We start from the raw sequence: 15,479 nt of genomic DNA, 5'->3' as shown, positions 1-15,479 counted from the left end.
CCTTGGCAACTATCGAGCACCAAACTGCATTGAATTGGTTGACAACTTTCTTGAAGCTTACAAAGCAATAAAGTGCAACAAATCATTGAAAATTAATTTTCTGCATTCACATTTGGAATTCTTCCCTGAAAATCTAGATACAGTCAATGACAAACATGGCAAAAGATTTCACCAAGATATTGCCACATTCGAAAAGCGTTATCAAACTACTGGAATCCATCAATGCTAGCTGACCAATGCTGTACACTAATACAACAGATGCAACAGATGTTGAGTACAAATGCAAATCCGCAGAAAACACTTTCGAACTAATGATGTGGGTAACATTTAAAGGCTTCGTAATCAGTAAAACTTAATCTCATGCTTCTCAAAATTTCTACATGATGCAGACTATCAGAAATTTGATTTCTGCTTAGCTCGAATTGGTTTATCATATACACCTCAAATTGTAAAGGACGCAAAACTTTGGAAAAAATATGTTGTGCAGTGAACAGTACAGGGACCTATAGTCTACATTGATGATATGACCTGCGTGATAATGGCCGAATTTCTGATGCAGCTGGAAAGTAGTATTGAAGACGAGTGCTCCATTTTCAGTGACAGAGTGAGGTGAGATGACAGCATTACTATGGTAGTTACATGAAAACTAAGAGAGATGTGTATAACTCTCCAACATTAAACTTAGTAACTGATAACATATAAAGCTATGACCCAAATAGGTCCATGTGTTTGTCAGTACAGGCAGCAGGTGCCAAGCTGCTCCTGTGGATAGTTTATCTTTGGACGTCAGTGTTTGAAATGTGATCTGCCACCTCTTCACACCAGCTTTAAAATCCCTTCTTTACCCCTTCTATCCAGCAGTGAAATGATTGCATCACTACATTCTTCAAAGATTTATTTCATTGTTTCGATCCATATAATCTTTGCTAAGCAGCTATTATCTTACAGGGAAGTATTGGAATCATCTATATATGCTTGAAAAGTAGCTTCAGTCATGTACCAGTGTTTTATGGGATGACGAATGATCTTATAGTAATCTTGTATACTTTTGTTTACTGTTCATACTGCGTAAGTATTTTTAAATGACTTTTTTCTAAGAAGATGATCATTGATATTGGCCCACTTCCAGATGTCTGTTCATATTTGGCACCGTCACTATACCACTAAATGGTTTATTATTTATATACAAAATGTAATTGACATATATGACTAAACACAAAACTGTTTTGAATTACTTCTGCATTAATATTCTAAATAATCCAACATCCCCAACATAACCCAAGTGATGCCATTTTACACTTATAACTGGTTACCCCATCGTTTCCATAATCCGCTCTCAATCTCATATTACTGCTGAGGAATTTTAATCCACTACAGAACCGCTTTCAGACACACACATAGGTCTGAGGTCCTGCCACAGCATCTCTGTTGGGTTCAAGTCAGGACTTTGACTAGACAGATCCAAAATGTTAAAGGGGTCCTCAATGAAAACAAGTTGTCACCTACAAGGGAATAGGTGATAACTTAAAGGATTATTCTCATCTCCAAGATCCTATCCCAATATATACTTCGTCTAATAATAATAATATTATTAGCAAATACCTCCAATTTCAAATATAGTATAGTTCCTCTGATTAGCTATATTGCTTGCCTCATGTGCAAGGCATTACAGCAGCTTAAAGGAGTATTCCCATCTCCAAGATCCTATCCCAATATGTAGTAGGTGTGATGTTAATAATAATATTAGAAATACCTCCAATTAGAAATCATGCAAAAAGGAGAAAAAGATTTTATAGTGCAAAAAGGTACACATTTTATTTAAGACATGAGGTGAACATCCTTAAACGCACTTAAAAAATGCCTGGACCGGATAACGACAACACTTCATTAGAAGGTCCCTGGGTCAATAGGCCATAAACATTTTCATAGGTAGAATATTGCTAGTCATAACAAATACACCACATTTAAATAGTGTCACAGATGGCCTATAATATCAGAGTACCAATACAATCAATATTCAAACAGTATAAGATTATGGGCACAATGCCCAAACAATAAGAATTAACATTGTCAAAAACCGGTCACAGGGGGGAAGCCTCAGGAAAACTCTTTCTCCTTTTTGCATGATTATGTTGTTGAGTTTGTGCTACAAGTGGGGAATAGGTGGAACCCACACCTACAAATATCATTGTATGGTATTAAGGAGCATTGTATTTATCTCCAATTAGAAATGTAGTATAGTTCTCCTGATTCACTGTCTCTTACCTCATGTTCAGGCCATGCAGGACCATAGGTATCCATGGTTATGACCACTAGCAAATAACTAACTGTGACTGTATGCACGGTCATAACCATGGATACCTAAGGTTCTGCAATGCCCTGAATATGAGGTGACATAGTGAATAAGAAGAACTATACTACATTTCTAATTGTAGGTATTTGCTAATATTATTATTCTTACACCAGCTATATATTAGGATAGGATCTTGAAGGTGGAAATACCCCTTTAAGTATTCATGGTTAAGACTACTAGCAGCTAACTAACTGAAATTACATCAGTGGTCATAACAATGGATACCTAACTACTGCAATGCCCTGCACAAGATGTAATTGGTATACAGTGCCTTGCGAAAGTATTCGGCCCCCTTGAATTTTTCAACCTTTTCCCACATTTCAGCCTTCAAACATAAAGATAAAGATTTTAATGTTATGGTGAAAAATCAACAAGTGGGACGCAATTGGGAAGTTGAACAAAATTTATTGCTTACTTTTTAAAAAAATAAATAACTGAAAATTGGGGCGTGCAATATTATTCGTCCCCTTTAAGTTAATACTTTGTAGGGCCTGCTTTTGCTGCAATTACAGCTGCAAGTCTCTTGGGGTATATGTCTATCAGTTTTGCATATCGAGAGACTGAAATTCTTGCCCATTCTTCCTTTGCAAATAGCTTGAGCTCAGTGAGGTTGGATGGAGAGCGTTTGTGAACAGCAGTCTTCAGCTCTTTTACTTTTTTTTTATTTTACTAGTTCCCCTAGGGGACTATAATGATTAGCAGTCTGCTCACTCATTCTTTCTTGAAAATCAGAACAGCATTGCTCTGACCTGCACAAAAGCAGCTCTCCTCTGACACATGGCCATCTGCTGGTTGTAAGAGGAACTGACTCATGATAGCTACAGGAGTCATCACATGACCCTGTGCTACCATGGCAACCATCGGATCCACATGATCACATCACGTGACTTCCAAAGGAGCCGGGTAAGTGAATGCTTATGGCGGTGCGCTGTTACATCATGCTGTGACATTTTCACAGCGAGCTGTAAGGGGTTAACAGGCATGAGTGGGTAGTGAATCCACTTGTTCCTGATAGCCACAGATGTCAGCTGTTCAAATCAGCTGACATGTGCAGCGATCGCTGCCTGCTGCCGGCAGGGATTAACCTGACACGATCTATGACATACCCCGTACATCATGTGTCGTGAAGACGTTAAAATCCTGTAGTGCCCGCAAAGTTCCAATTCTCAAGAAGGCACATATGCAGCCGGCCTGTCTGAAGTTTGCCAATGAACACCTGGATGATTCTGAGAATGATTACGAGAAGGTGCTGTGGTCAGATGAGACAAAAATTGAGCTCTTTGGCCTTAACTCATCTCTCTGTATTTGAAGGAAGAGAAATGCTGCCTATGACTCAAAGAACACTGTCCCCACTGTCAAGCATGGAGGTGGAAACATTTTGTTTTGGGGGTGTTTCTCTGCTAATGGCACAGGACTACTTGACTACATCAGTGGGACAATGGATGGAGCCATGTACCGTAAAATCCTGAGTGACAACTTCCTTCCCTCCACCACGACATTTAAAAGGGGTCGTGGCTGGGTCTACCAGCAAGACAATGACCCAAAACATACATCCAAGGCAACAAAAGAGTGGTTCAAAAAGAAGCATATTAAGGTCATGGAGTAGCCTAGCCAGTCTCCATACCTTAATCCCATAGAAAACTTATGAAGGGAGCTGAAGCCCCGAGTTGCCAAGTTACTGCCTCAAAATCTTAATGATTTAAAGATGATCTGCATAGAGGAGTGGACCAAAATTCCTCCTGACATGTCCCAAACCTCATCATCAACTAGAACGCCTAGCTGCTGTGCTTGCCAACAAGAGTTTTGCCACCAAGTATGAATTCTTGTTTGCCACAGGGATCAAATACTTATTTCTCTCTGCAAAATGCAAATCAATTTTTATAATTTAAAAATGTACTTTTCTGGATTTTATTTTGGATATTCTCTCACTGTTAAAATTAACCTACCCTTAAAATTATAGACTGTTCATGTTTTTGTCAGTGTGGACAATGCTACAAAATCAACAAGGGATCAAATACTTATATCCCCCACTGTATGGTGTACAGGTCCATGCATTTGGGCAGCACACTTCTGTGTCTGTTGTCTGCATGAAGGCAAAATATGGTAATTAACCATTTTAAAACATTTATCCAAATTAAATTTCCACCTTAAAATATAAAAAAGGTTTAGTTAATCTTTAATTAATAATAATATATGTAAATATTAACAGACCTATCAATTATTTTTCTTACCTGTTACCATGCAGATAAACTTAGCATCTGATCCGTCTGACACAGCTCTGGGTTTCAATGTTGTTTCAAAACTTGGCTGTGTCTCTTCAGTCAGTTGGGATATTATACTGCAGAATGTTGTCCTGATAATAAAAAATTAATGTATCAAAAAAAGTTCAAAAACACATACATAACAACGCATAACATGATATATCCAAAAGTCAGTGTGGATCTCTAGCCTAAGACAGTCGTAATTGAGAACTTTTGAATATATATTTAAGAATGCACGTTATAGTAATTACTGTTTCTCTAATTCTCACAGCTGTTACCTTTATGGGTTTTATAATTTCAGAAAAACCTTGTCTCTAGGCTGTAGTTTGTGATACTAAAACAAGCTGTGCTTTATTTTCCTTCTCCAGGAATATGACCATCATAAATCTAATATCAATGGGCTACCAAAGCATAAGCCATTGATGTTGTATTCCCCACCCTCCCTGGCGACTTCACCTATTACCGACGCCGCCTGGTTCAGCCCCCTGATATGTCCAGCTCCAGTGTTTCATGGGGCAGCCCGGAGATCAGTCCTCAATACATCTCTATTAGAGCCTCGTTCAGACCTCGTTCTTGCTCTCATAGAGATGCATTTGGAGCTAGTGACGTAACTTCTGACTTCCGGCCAGTCTGAAGTTACAGTCACAAGACAGGGCTGCAAGACCAGAGCTGCATCGGTAAAAGATGGAGACAACAGCGGGTGAGTATAAGAACAGGGGCAGGGGACTTAGATTTAATGCTGATAAAAAACAAAAAACAAAGCGCTGGAGTGTTGCTTTAATACTAATTAATGCTGCAGCACAGTTTACGTACCTCCATTCAAATCTGAATGCTCATGCAGACAACAATCCTAAGTACATGGACCGTGCATGACAGCAAGTATAGTCACTTCATGTGGTCACATAGATTGCCTGTGATGCCACAATTCTCACAGACTTTTGGAGGCACATGAAGGGATATAAAGAGCCATTAGAATTCTAAGGATGACATATTATGTATGGATATAGGCAGTAAGAGGGGATTCATAATTTAATTTACGCTAGCTTTTTGTGACTTGCTTGTACCCTTGGGGTTGCAAGGTGACCCTACTCACTTGTATTGCACTGTGATGTAGTAGCAACACCTAGCAAAGTTCGGTTGCTCCACAGGTCTCACTGCCAAAGTCGTCATGTAGCATTAGTCTTAAAGTGACACCATGGTTCCCTAGCTTAAATGTTATGGAACTGCATTATAAGCAATGTTCGCTTAGGCCAGAATCACATGTTCAGTATTTTGTCAGTATTTTACCTTAGTATTTGTAAGACAAAATCAGGAGTGGAACAGTCAAAGGAGGAGTATAAGGGCGGAGTTACACCTGTGAGTGACTCGTACAAGTCTCACATCGTATCACCTGGCAAGGCCGAACACTCTCCTGACAGGAACAGGTCAGCTGCATGTATTTCTATGCAGCTGAGATACTCGTGTCCAGAGAGTGTCAGGCCATGCCGATTATGCGATGCGAGACTTGTGTGAGTCACTCACAGGTGTGGCTTGCGCTAGTTACTTGCATGTGTGACTCTGGCCTAATAGAAATACAGGCACCACTGCTGCATTGTTCACCCACTTCTGGTTTTGGCTTACACATTCTGAGGTAAAAACTCACCAAATACTAAACGTGTGATCATGGCCTAATACATAATCCCTAGACAAAGTGAATCTGACAAACTGGTGCTGAAACACTATGTAGAAATTACACGACAATATCTGCCTAAGGCCTCGCCCCCACTAGTGTATAAATAATCGCTCCAATACTCATCCAGAAAAGTGGGATGAGTGTCATGCTTATGTTATTGTGTATGTCATGCGAGTGTGTGTTTTTTTGTTGCCTAGCATCCATATGACCTGTATATGACATGCATATGCCATCCGTATGCAATGCGGTTTTAACATTATCTTTTACATTCGACAATAACTATGTAATTTTAAGCTAGGAGTCATAATTAAGAAAGGAATCTGATATACTGAACAAAAATATAAATGCAAAATCTTCTCTATGAATAAACCAGACTGCACACAGGCTGTTGGCGAATTAAACCACCCAAGGAAAGCCCTTAAGAGCTTCCAAATAAAGGAACTCAGATGTTGGTGGGATTTTACAATGCTGAATTCTTATGTCAGTAAGCGGATAATTCCCAAAGGACTGCAAATTAAGAAAAAAGCCACTGCAGTATAATCAGGTGAGTTTTAAAAATATATGTGTGTGTGTGTGTGTGTATATATATATTATATAAGTATATATATTTTATATATATATATATATATATATATATATACATATATATATATATATATATATATATACAGAAGTTGATCAAAGAAAAAATATGACCATACACAACACTAAAAAATATATATGGTGTAAAATGATAGGTATCACGGGAAAAATGAGGCTAGCCACCGACATTTAGAACAAAAATTGTAAGAGAAACCGATTTGGTCAAAAGTATAACAAGTTTTATTATTTAAAATGAATAACAACAGGCAGAGAGCCTAGAAAAGGAGCATCACATGTACAAATATAAATCGGTCAAGGACAGGTATCACTGCACAGGTGTTAAAAATTATGAAAACATTTAAATATATGGTACCATATCACATTAACACTTGTATTCACAAGTATAATGTCTATAATAGGCATGCAAGAACAAAGGGCCTAACCCTCTGGTGTCTATTTAATATACCTTAAGTGATAATGGACACATATAATACCGATCATCAGTAATGTTAAGGGCCAGAACCATATTCGCTATAATCAGCACTCACATGAGTATATACAGTAGTAATGGCTGTAATGTACAATGTAAGAAAATATTATGGAAAGGTGTACATTAGCAGTACTAAGTTTAGTTTACATGGCCTGTTATGCAAAAGTATCTAAAGCAGATGTATGCAAAAAACGCTTAACTAGAGACATGGTAGATGTAAAGTAGAAGATTTTTACCTGTGCAGAGGGAGAGCTGTGCTCACATGTGACGCCAGCCCCGACGCGACGGGGACCCTGACGAAGGTGACGCCGAAACATCCGTCATGGGTCGTGAAGGGGTACATGCAATGAATTAGGTCTTATGACTGAAACGCGTCTGTGTATGATTTTAATGCCACATGACTGTGACTTCTTTTTTTTAGGATTGCTGTATGGATTACAGAATAAAAGTTTTTAAGACTCTTTCGCTGTACAATTGTTTCTTCTGCCTCCTCTGCTGCAATGCATGTCTCCATGCGCTGTCTTCTAAAATGTTGCATTGATAATTTTTGATTTTGCACTTTTGCTCCCATTTTTAATGAGCTGAACTCAAAGATCTAAGACTTTTTCTATGTACACAAAAGGAACTGTTCCCTCAAATATTGTTTACAAATTTATCTAATGCCCCTTCACGCGTCCGTGTCTCCGGTACGTGTTTGGTCCATTTCCTCATGTGCCAAAGAAACGGGCACACGTAGACTCATTAAAATCAATGGGTCTGTGCACACGTGTGTTTTGCTATGGACCGTGTGTACGTGTGTACATGTGGAGCATACGTGTGCCCGTGTGCTCCACACGTAGACATGTCCGTTTTTCTCCGGCATCACGGGTGTCACACGGCCCGCACACTAACCGCACGGATGTGATCCATGTGACACGCACCGGAGAAACCACACGTGTTCATAAAAAAAAAAAATTCTATACTCACCTTCTCCAGCACTGCTATCTCTGCCGCTGCTGTCACTTGCTTCCGACCCCCGCTCATTATGCTCATTGAATATTCACTACACTGCGGGCCGGAAGCAGCAGCAGTGGGGAGTCGGCAGGACCGGAGACCGAAGATCAGCACCACGGACCGCAACGCCAGGGACAGGTGAGCAGAAAGTTCTGGTTCTCCGTGTGTCCGGATAACACACAGAGAACACACGTAGTGCCATAAAAACGGCACACGGAGAACAATACGCACCTTGACACGTCCGTGAAAAACGTGCGGGATTTTCACGGACGTGCGAAGGGGGCCTAAATCTGTGTTAATGAGTGCTTCTCCTTTGCTGAGGTAATCCGTCCATCTCACAGGTGTGGCATATCAATATGCCTATTAAATAGCATGAATATTGCACAGGTATGCCTTAGGATGGCCACAATATAAGGCCAATTTAAAATGAGAAGTTTTATCACACACCACAATGCCACAGATGTCGCAAGTTTTGAAGGAGTGTGCAATTGGCATGCTGACTGCAGGAATGTCCTCCAGAGCTGTTGCCCATTAATTGAATGCTCTTTTCTCTACCATAAGCAATATCAAAGGCGGTTCAGAATTTGGCAGTACATCCATCCAGTCCCCCACAACCGCAGACCACATGTAACTACATCAGGTAAGCACCTCAACATCCAGCATCTCAACCTCCAAGATCGTCTGAAACCAGCCACGAGGATAACTGCTTCAACAATCGGTTTGCATATCCAAAGAATTTCTGCACAAACTGTCATGTCACTGAGCATGTGTTGGATGATTTGGATTGGCGTATAAAACAGCGTGTTCAAGTTCCTGCCAATATCCAGTAACTTCACACAGCCGTTGAAGAGGAGTGGACCAACATTCCATAGGCCACAATCAACAACCTGATAAACTTTATGTGAAGGAGATATGGTGCACTACATAGGGCAAATGGTATTTAGACCAGATACTGACCGGATTTTGGACCCCCCCATACCCCCAAAATACTGTAAAACTGCACATTTTAAAGTGGCCATTTATTGTGGCCATCCTAAGGCACACCTGCGCAATAATCATGCTGCCTAATCAGCATCTTGATATGCCACACCTGTGAGGTGGATTGATTATCTCAGCAAAAGAGAAATGCCCACTAACAAAGATTTAGACAATTTGTGAACAATATTTGAGAAAGCAAGGCCCTTTGTGTACATAGAAAGTCTTACACTGCATGTTTTTGTGTTCACAAACTGCAGCCAAAACTGCAGCCAAAACTGCACGTTGTCAGAGAGAGCCTGGAAATGTCACAAAAAATGCTTGTAATAGTAGGTGCGTTTTTGCTGCGTATTCGGTGCGTTTTTCACAACATGCGTTTTTGCTGCATTTTTGTGACAAATGTTGACAAAAACGCGGGAAGAATGAACATGCTGCATTTTTTTTGTCACAAACATTTGACAAATAAAACGCTGACAAATAAACAGCAATGTGCGCATAGCAAATCTGACTTCTCATAGACTTTGCTGGGAAGTCAAATGTCAGATAGTTCTGACAACAAAACTGCAGCCAAAAATGCAGCAAAAACACAGCAAAAAATGCAGCGTGCGCAGGTAGCCTTACATTTATATTTTTGTTCAGTGTATAACAATATCGAAAAATAGATGATGGAAAGATATTACATGTCTAATCGATAGATAATAAATAGGTAGATAGATAGATAGATAGACTGCAGATATGTCATATCACAACCCCCATACATATTATAAACTTACACCCTTTAGTGCCTTTCATGTGGCATTAAAGGGTGTTTAGGCATGTTTAACCTAATAAATAAATGAAACAAATGACATAGGACGTCACAATTTTTGGATAACCAACAAAGGTAAAGCAGACAGCTGCGGGTTGATATTATCAGACACAGTAGGTTCATAGTTATTGGGTTCCTCCCTGCCTAGAAATACCAGTTCACAGCTTGTATTAGATGGTCCAATTAAGGTGGTTTGCCTGAGCTCTTTCCCATTGCCCTGGTGCGTTGGCAATCGGGGGAATGGTACTGTAGTTCAGGTTAATGTTAGCTGTGAATTATCCCAAAACACAGCTGGCATCAAGTCCTACTGTTAGTAATGGAGAGGTGTCTATCAGACACCCCCATTACTAACCCAATGAGTAAAAAAAAAAACCACTAACACTTTATTTTAAAAATACACTCCAAGACTTTTTCCTTGGTTCACCAATTTATTTTGAAAAGAAAACCCATACTTCTCCGGTGTAGTCCAGGGAATCTGACTTAGTTTAGTTAACCCGACGTAGTCCACAAATGGAAACCTAAAAGCATAAAAAGAGAGAAGTAAAAATAAGAGACTGTCCCTCCATCAATTTATTAGAAAATAAAATTCCCACACAGGTCGGTTGTAGTCCAGCGCTTCTCATGACGTTCCCCAACTACTTTGATCAAAATTTAAGGAGCCTCACAATGAGGCTCCATATGCTTTGAGCAGCAACCACTCCTGGCTCACACTGCTCTCCGTGAGACTAGACAACTGTGATGAGTGGTGACAATACAGTTACCACTCTTCGCAGTGATAAGCAGTGACCTTACTGACGTCACTGCTCATCAGTTGACGGGTCTCATGGAGCGCAGCTTGAGCCGGGAGTAGCTGCTGCTCAAAGCCAATGGAGTGCCAATAGCCTTTGATTGTCGAAGTCGTGGAACATCGATGGAAGAGCTGGACTACATTGGACTTGTGGGGGAACTTTCTGCTTTCTAATAAATTAGTGAATGAGGGATAGTCTCTTGTTTTTACTTCTCTATTTTTATGTTTTTCAGTTTTCTATTTGTAGACTGCGTTGAATTCCTTGGACTACAATGAATTCCCTGGGCTATGTTGGACCTGCATGTTTCTTTTTATTTCAAATAAATTGGTGAACCAGGGAAAAAGTCGGGGAGGGATTTTTAAAATAAACTGTGTTTTTTGCTTTTCATGAGGGTGTTTCATATTAATATGAGAGCTTGATGCCAGCTGTGTTTTTGGACAATTCACAGCTGACATCAACCCCAACTATCATTACCTCCATTGCCAATGCACCCGGGCAATCGGAAAGAGCCAAGGCGTAGAGCCAGAATACCACATCTAATGTGATGCTCTCATTAAGGAGCAGCTGTGGTCTGGTATTTTTAGGCTGGGAAGGGCCAAATAATTATGGACCTTCCCAGTCTGATAGCAGCTCACAGCTGTCGGCTTTACCTTTGCTGCTTATCAAAAATAAGGGGGACCCCACATAGCTAATTATTTATTGGGTGAAACATGTTTAAACTGTAAGTTTATAATATGTAGGGCGTTGTGAAATTATATAACTGCAGGATATGCATATATTTTATCTATCTCTCTTTCTATTTATCTAATATCTTTCTAGCATCTACAGTACATACATATATCGTTATAATAGGGTTTTTTTCTTTTGAGATGTGTGCATAAAAATTGGACGACAGATAGATGGTCCATGTGATTTTTTTCCTTAGCCCCCATTACAGCTGAGGGAAAACTCACAGCTCTGCACTGCCTCATTGAATAAAATTAGTGGAAGTGCAATGCGATTGTGTTTTGCATTGGACTTCTCTGATTTATACGCATGTGGGAGCATGGCCTAAGGCCTGTTTCACAAGTTGGTGAAAAACACAGACGTTCTTCACTGATGTGTAAAACACGCACATGTCCCTCCGTGTTCAATGATTCACGGCACACGTGGGTTGTCAATGTGCAATCCGTGATCCGTGATCGCATATGGACATTACTCACCTGCCTTCGTTCCTGCTGTCCATGGTGCTGAAGTCTCCAGCTCTGCAGCGTCCTCCCACCGCCTTCAGCACCTACTTCCTGGTCAGCTGTTCCTGCTCTCATGAATATTCATGAGCCAGGCAGGAGCTGCCGAGAACAGAGGCTGCACAGCGAATCGCAGGCAAGGTAAGTTGAAAATATTTAATATGTCCGTGATTTTCTGGTACATGTTTCACTGATCGCACACAGATCACACCATAGTGTGGTCCGTGCGTCATCAGTGATGCTAGAAAAAAACTGACTTGTCTCCGTGCAGAATCACGGCCATGGGTGTACACTGCATGGAGACAAGTTCAGTGAAAAATCACTGATGTGTGAGCAGACCCATTGATTATAATGGGTCTGCGTATGTCAGTGATTCTGGTACGTTTAAAAAAAAAAGCACAAACGTACCAGAATCACTGACGTGTGAAACGGGCCTAAGTCTATGTCTGTCTGTCTAAAGTCTGCCATGATATCATACCAGGGTATTTTTAACCCCTTAACGACCCATGACGTACTAGATACGTCATGGATCGTTTTCCGGTAAGCCCCGCCCCCTGCCGCCGGCGGGCGGCGGCGATCGGCGCACATATCAGCTGTTATCAACAGCTGATATGTGTGCCTGCTAGCCGCGGGTGGAATCGCTTCCACCCGCGGCCATTAACCCCTTACATTTCGCTGCCAAAGTCTTGGCAGCGATATGTATATGGGCGCCGCCATTACAGTGACTTACCCCGCCCCCGCCGGAAGTCACGTGACATGATCACGTGACTTTCGGCGGTTGCCATGGTAGCACAGGGTCATGTGATGACGCCTGTGGCTAACATGAGTCACTTCCTCTCAATGCCGGAATACAGCCGGCATTGAAAGTGAAGCAGCAAATCTGCAGTTCTCAGCTCTGTAGCTGAGATCTGCAGATTGTGCAAAGCGATCAGATTGCTGATCGCAATAGCCCCCTAGGGGGACTAGTAAAATAAAAAAAAAAAGTAAAAAAAAAAGTTTTAAAAAATTAAAAAAAAATAAAAAAACCTAAAAGTTCAAATCACCCCCCTTTCACCCCATTGAAAATTAAAGGGTTAAAAAAATACACACATATTTGGTATCGCCACGTTCAGAAATGCCCGATCTATCAAAATATAAAATCAATGAATCTGATCAGTAAACGGCGTAGCGGCAAAAAAATTCCAAACGCCAAAATTACGTTTTTTGGTCGCCGCAAATTTTGCGCAAAATGCAATAACAGGCGATCAAAACGTAGCATCTGCGCAAAAATGGTACCGTTAAGAACGTCAGGTCAAGACGCAAAAAATAAGCCATCACTGAGCCTCAGATCCTGAAAAATGAGAACGCTACGGGTTTTGGAAAATGGCGCAAAACGTGCGCCACGTTTTTCGGACAAGCTTGTGAATTTTTTTTAACCCCTTAGATACAAGTAAACCTATACATGTTTGGTGTCTACAAACTCGCACCGACCTGAGGCATCATACCCACACAGCAGTTTTACCATATAGTGAACACGGTGAATAAAATATCCCAAAAACTATTGTACAATCCCAGTTTTTTTGCAATTTTTCCGCACTTGGAATTTGTTTGCCATTTTCCAGTACACTATATGGTAAAACTTATGGTTTCATTTAAAAGTACAACTCGTCCTGCAAAAAACAAGCCCTCATATGGCAAGATTGATGGAAAAATAAAAAAGTTACGCCTCTCGGAAGAAGGGGAGCAAAAAACAAAAACGCAAAAACGGAAAGTGCCCGGGGGCTGAAGGGGTTAAAGGTAGAATTTTTTCATTTGTTAATCAATGGCATTTACTGCCTTTTAGTAAAATTTCACTAGTCCTTAAAAACCACTTTAATATAAAAGACAATATATCATATTGAATAAGACGCTAAGAGTGGCAAAATTGTGAAAGCATGAAAATAACTCACAGCGATCCTTATATCTCAGCATTTGAAATTCTAGACTTCTAATATATGGCATTCATTTTACATACAACATTCAGATTTTATAAACTTGGACCCTTATATATCATAATCAAAACATTCTGCATCAGCGTTACCTTGCAGGTGTGTAATGAGAATACCGACTGACACTGGATCGGCTGCAGCAAGCGAAAACCCGGCACATTTAGGAGACATTTAAGCAGAGATGCATTAGTGGATGAATAACAACCATGTGAATGCAATTTAGTAAATTAGACATCTGCGGGCTCTCAAGGACAAGTGACAATTTACATTTTAGATGTGACATCATGAAATCAAAGTTGTAATAAATTTAAATATAGTAGTATTGAAGGAGGAAAAGCAATTCAGAACATGAACAGAGAGGTTTACACAATTTTTCTTCGTATTCTTTTTATGGGTTTATGGAAAAGTAAAGGGATTGTCTACTTTGGAAAGTACTTTTTTGGTGAGATGGGTATTTGCTTAGGAGGACCCGTGGATATCAACTGTTACTTGTGGGGGAATGGCAGGGGTATTTTCCATCACAATCGGCATTGCCCAATGGACACTATTGACTGCCATGGTGTCCAGCATTCTAAAACACAAAATAGCACAGCGTGTGGAACCATCTTGTTCATCTTTTTAGCAAAATCTGCAAAGAAGACTAAAATACAGATGTGAACATAGCCTTACACAGTGTCAGGACTAATTCTTTGTAAAGAACCTGTATTTCAACACCGTAGTGGAATACCAATAGCTTACTACATGGTATAGATGCAAAGGGCTTACAGGGAATCTATTTAAAGAGGAAATAATTTAACCCTTAGGAAAAGAAAAATAGATTCATCAAATAGAAGCCTACTCTATGTAGAATTTTTTAAAATATTCAACAAATGTGTGGTTGACCTAACTCAACTTGTATTATTTTAGGCATTTATTCTTTCTACTGCAACTTTTTTCAAGATATTAATTTTGACTCTATATTAGCCAAGTGGGAGGGCTCGACCCAGCAGCATGATAGTAGTGTGTTCAGCCAATCATATGCCTGCCCCGCCTCTCTCTGAAAAGGGTGATAGGGAAAACCTGTAGCTGCACCTCCCTTCTCACAGTCTTACATTTTCACTAAAGGGGTTTCTGAAGATTTACAGTTCCCCACCTTGAAGAGTGTAACCATAGACTGCTGGATCATAAGGAAGAAGCTACTTTCCCATATAGGATATGTCACAAAGTATCACATATTTAAATATTCTACCCCTTAAACCAAGGTTCCCCAACTCCAGTCCTCAAGGACCACCAACAGTGCATGTTTTCAGGATTTCCTTAATATTGCACAGATAATAATTTAATCACCTGCACAGGTGATAATTCCAACACCCATGCAATGCTAA

The 15,479-nt window shown here is 40.2% G+C and overlaps 1 protein-coding gene across 4 annotated transcripts in view; it reads right to left on the bottom strand.

Annotated features, from left to right (window-relative positions):
* The window catches only part of ALPK3 (alpha kinase 3), a 311,388-nt gene that overhangs the window by 107,343 nt on the left and 188,566 nt on the right, over nt 1-15,479 (bottom strand). For 3 of the 4 annotated variants that reach the window (XM_075345487.1, XM_075345486.1, XM_075345488.1), the window contains 2 exons: nt 14,208-14,249; nt 4,585-4,706 (listed from right to left, as the gene is read on the bottom strand). In XM_075345487.1, coding sequence (XP_075201602.1) covers nt 4,585-4,706; nt 14,208-14,249 — 164 coding nt within the window. The remainder of the gene's footprint in view (nt 1-4,584; nt 4,707-14,207; nt 14,250-15,479) is intronic. The other variant, XM_075345489.1, reaches the window with a different exon arrangement.

The sequence above is a fragment of the Anomaloglossus baeobatrachus genome, chromosome 4 (assembly GCF_048569485.1).
Source record: "Anomaloglossus baeobatrachus isolate aAnoBae1 chromosome 4, aAnoBae1.hap1, whole genome shotgun sequence".
Lineage (NCBI taxonomy): Eukaryota > Metazoa > Chordata > Amphibia > Anura > Aromobatidae > Anomaloglossus > Anomaloglossus baeobatrachus.
The sequence above is the reverse complement of the archived record's forward strand: the minus strand, read 5'-3'. Positions and strand labels throughout refer to the sequence as shown.